General features: G+C 34.5%; 1 protein-coding gene across 1 annotated transcript; it reads left to right on the top strand.

The window, feature by feature from the left end:
• Positions 1–717: 717 nt before the first annotated feature.
• On the top strand, positions 718–5,370 carry LOC141249381 (uncharacterized). The gene is given in 19 exon segments (XM_073669601.1): positions 718–741; positions 824–957; positions 1,053–1,266; positions 1,564–1,689; positions 1,922–2,047; positions 2,183–2,275; positions 2,356–2,429; positions 2,644–2,769; positions 2,842–2,894; positions 2,897–2,934; positions 3,032–3,115; positions 3,228–3,371; positions 3,611–3,727; positions 3,880–3,924; positions 4,013–4,084; positions 4,159–4,263; positions 4,517–4,696; positions 4,828–4,933; positions 5,303–5,370. Coding segments are annotated over 19 exon segments (1,929 nt in total).
• Positions 5,371–7,332: the final 1,962 nt, after the last annotated feature.

Genomic DNA, 7,332 nt, shown 5'->3' with positions numbered 1-7,332 from the left:
TATCAGAAATGCTAATTTTGTGGGATATCGAAACTAATATTGACATTCAACGGATATTTATTAACTCGTACTGCTGTTAAAAAGCATGTAGAACCTGGGTTTGAAAAGTTAAAATAAATCAGGTTCTATAATCTATATTATTCAACTTGCTGCATTTTTCTGCTTAGATGATGATTTTTGTGAACCATTCTTTTGATTCAACTGCATTATAAACCGTGTGGTAAAAAACTTCCTACATATATATAGCACTTACACGGAGTGTCTTATGTATCCTTTAGGTACATATTTTGATAGGGTTCAACACTTAGAAAAATATAATTTCCAGTTTTTTCTATCTTCACTAGGTGAGATACTTAAGTCAGTTTCTTCTATCCAAGTAGTATAACTTTTCCATTTCTTCTGGTGTAATCTTGATAGTATTTTTTATTGCTGTATATTTGTAAATGGCACCAGTTTTGGTTTTCTTATTCATTGTTATTCTATGCAGCATCAAGGAGACTATCCCAGAGCAGCCAATTGGTCTTAGAGGCGGAAAACTGAGAGAGTGATTGCTTAATGTTTTACATATATCCTATAGATATATAGACTTAATTTTCTCCCTCTCAACCTTTTCAACTGATTTTTTCCATTGATGATTTGGGTAGGTATCAAATGAACGGGCTTAGATGGTTGGTTTCACTGTACAATAATCATTTAAACGGTATCCTTGCTGATGAAATGGGTCTAGGCAAGACTGTTCAGGTACATTCTCACTTTACTTGTACATGTGCTTTTCTTTAGAAAGGTTCAATTGTATATATAGTAACATGGGTTACTTTTGTAGGTCATTTCCCTTATTTGTTACCTAATGGAGAACAAAAATGATAGAGGACCTTTTTTAGTTATGGTTCCATCATCTGTCTACCTGGATGGGAAACAAAACTTAATTTCTGGGCTCTTGTTGTTAACAAAATTGTCGTAGGTTGTTCAAGTAATTATATATCTGTATTCATAATTCTTTGTTGCTTGAGCAATAATAAACAACTTCAATGATGCAATATCTATTATTGCAGGGAACGTATAGTCCAGCAGAAATTCAATGTCCTTCTTACAACTTATGAATATTTGATGAACAAGCATGATCGTCCCAAGCTAACCAAAATACAGTTTCGTTATATCATTATTGATGAAGGTCATCGCATAAAGAATGCTTCTTGCAAGTTGAATGCAGATCTGAAACTTTATCAGAGTTCACACAAATTACTTCTGACTGGAACACCTTTACAGGTTACTGAATATTGAATTCCCATAACTTAAGTCTGTCTGAATTATGAGTTTGAAAAGGTAGTATGACATGATGTGGTAAATTTGTTAACTTTTTGAAGCATAAACAAACGAGAGAGAAATTGGAGATAGTTTATTAACATTGCAAAAGAGAGAAAGGGTTCCAACGTACTGCAAATCTTTTAATCTATGCGGTCTTGAAAAAAATGTCCTCCTATATTAGCATCTATTTGAACATCTCATGCGAGTTATGCTCTTCATTTTTTATATATCTAAATTTCTGTTGTTCCTTTTGTGAAGAATAATCTCGAGGAGTTATGGGCATTGTTTAATTTTTTGCTGCCGAACATTTTTAACTCTTCTGAAGACTTCTCTCAGTGGTTCAACGAACCATTTGAGAGTAATGGTGATAATTCCCCCGATGAGGTGCTAACTGCGGCTAGATACTCTTTCTTGTTCTGACTTGTCCAATTTTTTTTATCCAAATGCTTTGTTCTGATTATGCACTTGAATGTAAGGCCTTGCTATCCGAGGAGGAAAATCTCTTGATCATCATGTGAATCTGCAAGAAGATCAAGGTTGAGGAAACAGGTACATAATCTTATAATTTCTTAATTAAATCTCGTTTGAGAGAGGCTGCTGAAGTTTTGTTCTGTAGGCTGAAACTGAAGAGCTTGCAAAGCGAGTTGAAGCCTTGAGGGCTGAGAATACCGCTTTGAGAACCAAAATCAATCAGCTTACAGAGGATTCCAACAAGCTTAACCAGGAGAACACAAAACTAATCGTAGTATTATTCTGAAATCTGCAACACCTATGATTCGAGTCAAGCGAAGTTATCCTGGTAATTTGTATGATCAGGGGAAGCTGAAGGAGGTAGAGTCAGAAGAGAAGAGTGAAAGCAAGAAGATATTCTCTCAAGGTCTCGAAGAAATTTGGCGTTCGTTGTGACGCTGCTATCGCCGAAAAGGAGGCTTCAGAGATTGACGGTGAGAAGTTCAAGTATGAAGCTGAGGTCAGTCTCATTCATGTTTCATTCATAATTCACCTTTTAATTGTTGTCACTATGTTAATACCTTTGAATTGTTTGAGCAGGTTAGTAGGTTAATGGACTTGATTGTCCACAGTATGTACAACCACAAGGAATTTTTTCTCAGAGAACTTGTCAGGTTTGTATCATCATCCTTTTCTATTGAATTTCCACTCTGTTGAATTTTTCCGAATGATATCATAAGGATGCCTCTTTATATATCAATTATATCTGACCTTTTTGAAATAAAAAACATGATTTTTTTCATAATGCCACTGCCAAAGGAAATTTATTTTGAACATAATTTCGAAAGAAACATTGGCATCAATTGATTTTCCCCTTCCTGTTAACAGTAATGCAAGTGATGCTCTGGAAAAACTAAGGTTTCTGAGTGTGACAAACTCTTCCTTACTTGGAGAGTCTGGTGAGCTTGAGATACGCATCAAACCCAGCCCTGAAAATGGAACAGTTACTATAACGTAAGTGTTGAATTATACTTGACACTGCTACGTTTAGTCATAAAATTCTGTTTTTCTCTGATTTTGTTACAGTGATACTGGTATTGGAATGAACAAGGAAGAGCTCATTGATTGTCTAGGCACTATTGCCAAAGTGGTACCTCAAAATTCTTGAATGCTTTGAAGGTAAAATGTCATAGGCCTATTGTCACTCAGCACTGGTGCTGCTAAATTCCTTCTGAGTTATCATATGGTGTTGACATTTATTTGGTAAATTCTGTAGGAAAATATAGATTTTGGTGGAGATAATGGTCTCATTGGACAATTTGGTGTCATATTTTACTCTGCTTTCTTGGTTGTAGAAAAGGTAACTGTTTGTCTGTTAGGGTGAGCTCTCTGAATATAGTACAGATAAGGAAAATGATCAATTAAACGACATTAAACTAATAGTTTATCCATGTTTTTAATGTGTATAATAGGTTGTTGTGTCTACAAAAACCCCAAGGCCTGACAAGCAATTCGTTTGGGAAGCTGTAGCTGACAGTGACTCCTATGTGATCAAAGAAGAAACTGATCCAGAAAAGATTCTTAAGCGTGGCACACAAATCACACTCTACTTAAGGGTATGATAATATTCTACTAATTCTATTACTGAAAAGTAAGAAAAAAACTTAGGGGTCTAAAAGTGTGTTATATTCCTTGAGTTTGAGCAAGTTGTGATGAATAAACATGTAATAACTTTATTCATTATTACTTAGAATATTTTTAAGAATTTGAGAGGGATTATGTGTACTTGGATAAATTTGTTTTTGTTTCATATCCGAGAATGATATTCCTCACTTTGTTTCTAGATCTGTTACAGCCTGATGACAAGTATGAATTCTCTGAACCAACCAGAATTCAGAATCTGGTGAAGAATTACTCTCAGTTTGTTTCCTTCCCCATCTACACGTGGCAGGAGAAATCTAGAACAGTTGTGGTAAAACAATCCTCACCTAAATATTCCTTTTCTATTCTTAAGTAAAGTGATATTCTAGAGGGATTTGTTATGAAAATGGTTGAGGAAGACCTATTCAATGTTTACATTATGTTGCTATTTCAAACTTCAACTTGTGCAACCATTTTGTGCAGGTGGAAGAGGAGGAATAACCAACAGAAGAAGAGGCCAAACCTGATGTAAATTTCTGTTTGTTTTTCATGTTTAGCCAATTTCTTACATACTGATATCTAAATCAGAATATGGTATTTGATTCAAGAAGAAAAGAAAAAGAAGACGAAAACTGTTGTTGAGAAGTATTGGGACTGGGAGCTAGCTAATGAGATAAAACCCATTTGGGTGAGTGCAGTAATACATGTTTAGAAAATGATTAATATAAGCATTAAGCTGACATGATTAATTGATCTTCTTAGATGTGATATCCTAAAGAGGTTCCAAAGGAAGACTATCAAGAATTCTACAAAAAAACTTCTAATGAGTTTTCTGACCCACTTACACATGCCCCCTTCACTACTGAGGTACTTTAATGCTTCTCTACTATCAACTTAGGGTTTGTTTGTCTAATTTCATTGTAATGAGTTTTTTTGAAATACGGGATTTTTTTTCATTATAAGTTGAGACAATCCCCAATTATAATGTCATTATAAGTTGTCACAACAAAAAATCATTTTTCAAAAGAAGTCCATTATTTATAATAATGCTATTAATTGATCAGCCAAACTAGCCCTTAATATTTCAACTCCATATCTGACAATGGTTGAATTTATACAGGGTGAAGTGGAGTTCAGGAGTGTGCTGCACATACCTGGGATGGCTCCTTTATACAATGAAGAAGTAATTAATATTAAAACAAAAAACATATGTTTGTATGTTAAACTCAGAGACTTTCAAGTTGCATCTTCCAAAATACACGATTATCTCTGGGTTGCCGAAGATGGCATGAACATGCGGGTTTCAGTTTCTCTTATTCTGGCCTCAGATTGTTTTTAAACCACCTTCAAAAACATGGTTATTATCAAAAAATCATATATAGATTCGATTAACTTTTTCATTGTCCCGTCTTTTGAATTTTTATAATGCAGGGTTGTAATGGAAATCAATTGTGGGATACTGCTTTTGTTGTTCAAGCAACCATATCAACAAATCTTACTGAAGAATACTATACAACCCTAAAGAAAGAACATTCATGTATCCATAACTCATAGGTTGAATAATAATTATTAGTTTCTACTAAGCTATTATTTTAGTTGAAAACTTCTTCCATGATTAGCTTGTCTTATACAAGATTGTGTTATATCTGGAATCTGGTTTAATTTATCTTCATTGCAGACCAAATTGTAGAAATTGTCGTTTTGGTCCTTCTATTTTATACTCCCTCCGTCTCAAAATGATGTTCTCATTTCATTTTTTTACACTACTCATACTTTTAGGGAATTTTCTTGATTTCTCTCGATATATACGGAAAAAACATAGTCATGTCTGATCTTGTTTTGTTCGTCTCAATAAGTACTTTAAGTACATATAAATTTTGTAACTTTTATTGACATATATTTGAAGATATTTTGAGCACAAAACATGCCTCGGCAAATGAGTCAAGTCCAAATGGGAACATCAATATGGGATGAGGGAGTATAATATTGGAAATTGTTAATAATATGGTACCTTTTTTGTATGCAGTTTTGCAGACCTTCAAAACCCACAAATGGAACTTGATGGAAATTTCATGGTGTGCTTTGTTTTCTTGTAACTCTTGGTGTTGTGCCGGTTGATTCAAGATTTCCTGGTTTCACCGAAATTGAACCTGATCTCAATGAAGATCCTAAAGATCGCTGGCTACCAATGGCGTTAGCCCTATACGTATTCTCCCTCCTTCCTGAGTGCTAATTGGCTGAAAATAGGGTTCTAAATAGGGGAAATGTCTTCCTGACAACTTTTTTGATTAATGACAATCCTCGTTCCTTTTATACTGCATCGGTGCTCATATTGGAGACGAATCGACTACCAAATGATATTTTTTGTTGATGTTTTGAAGGAAGATTTCAAAGATGGAGTTTATGACGTACATCATACCTATCACGAAGGTTACACTAAAGGTAGGACCGCTTCTGTCACTACAATTATCGTATAATATTTTGTGAACACAATCATAAAATCAGTTTGTTTGTGTATGTATTAGGAAGTGTTCTCGAAACACTGGCGGAAGACTGCAATTCCATGGAGCCTCCTATTGGATTTCAAGGTTCATCATCCAAGGCTTTGCTAGATTAGATCAATCCAGTTTTGTGTCTGCTTTTTTGGTTTACTGAGATTGTTCTTTATGACAACAAATCCAGTGTAATAAAACAAAACATAAATAGTAGCAAAACACATCGAACAACACGCGGGCGCTTGCGCCCGTGCCTCACCTAGTATTTATAAAATCATGATGCTAAGTAAGAGACAAACCCAAATTTGGAGTGGGTGATGAAGCAAATGTTGATGCTGAAAGAGAGACACTAGGTATGGATTCCGATGTAGGATTTTTCGAGCGAAATGGCAACGGAGGATTTCCTCTACCTCTTTTGGCTTGTCGTGGTGTCATATTCTAGTATGATAGGAAAAAATTATGAGTTAAAATACACAAAACTCAATCATATATCCAACAAAAATAAACAATATTGCAAGTATATATCTTTTCATATGTCTGAACTTTGAACTTTTAACAAAAAATCTCAATAAATAAAACAAGAATAGCAAAAAGAATTACATTTAGATGTGCTAAATTTCTTAATGTTTGTTAGGTTGCTAGGATAAATTTTCTTAAACCAGAAAGAATGTACTCCAATTTAGAATTAGTAGATTTTTTGGCTGATTTAAGGTAGGTCTTTCAACAGAATTCTATCTAGATTAGTTATAAAAGTACCAATAAGAAAGAAGATAAAAAATGAAGCTATATAAAGATCAATAATTGAAGCTCTATACAATTTATACACCAGAAATATTGTACTCCGAGTCTCGACCTCAGTTACTGAACAGCTGACTAAAGATTAAAAAAAATGAAGGCTTGAAGCTTTAATGCTCTATACTATATAGAAGTATAGTCTCATATTTATAAAAGCACCAGAAATCTAGAATCAATAATTGAAGGCTTGAAGCTCTAATGCTTGACCCTAATGGGTCGACCCGACCCGGCCCGGCCCGTTTTGGATCCGAAATTTTACGGGTTAACACATTGGTTAAAAATCGGGTTGTCGATTGTTCGGGTCGGGCTTAAATGACCAAAAAGCAGTTCAGTCGGGTTGATTTCTGTCGGGTCCTACCCACATGTTCTTAAGCTGAGAGACATGGAAAACATTATGAATGCGCGAAGAAGAAGGAAGTTCCAACTTGTATGCCACCTTTTCCACATTTATCCAGTATTTTGAAAGACCAAAATACTTAGGTGCAAGCTTATCACTAGATTTGCTGAGCCATGCTTTGTTGTTTATAAGGTTGGAGTTTAATATAGACCAATGCTCCAATATCAAAACTTTCTATCAGATTCTTTGCTTATTTTCCACTTGAGTCATTCTATTATGCATGTAATTAGATGAAACTGAAGAAGCTTA

Source organism: Phyllobates terribilis, unplaced genomic scaffold, assembly GCF_046119375.1.
Source record: "Phyllobates terribilis strain yellow unplaced genomic scaffold, ASM4611937v1 Scaffold_4512__1_contigs__length_60141, whole genome shotgun sequence".
Lineage (NCBI taxonomy): Eukaryota > Metazoa > Chordata > Amphibia > Anura > Dendrobatidae > Phyllobates > Phyllobates terribilis.
Note: the sequence above shows the minus strand (reverse complement) of the source record. Positions and strands in the feature narration are given on the sequence as shown.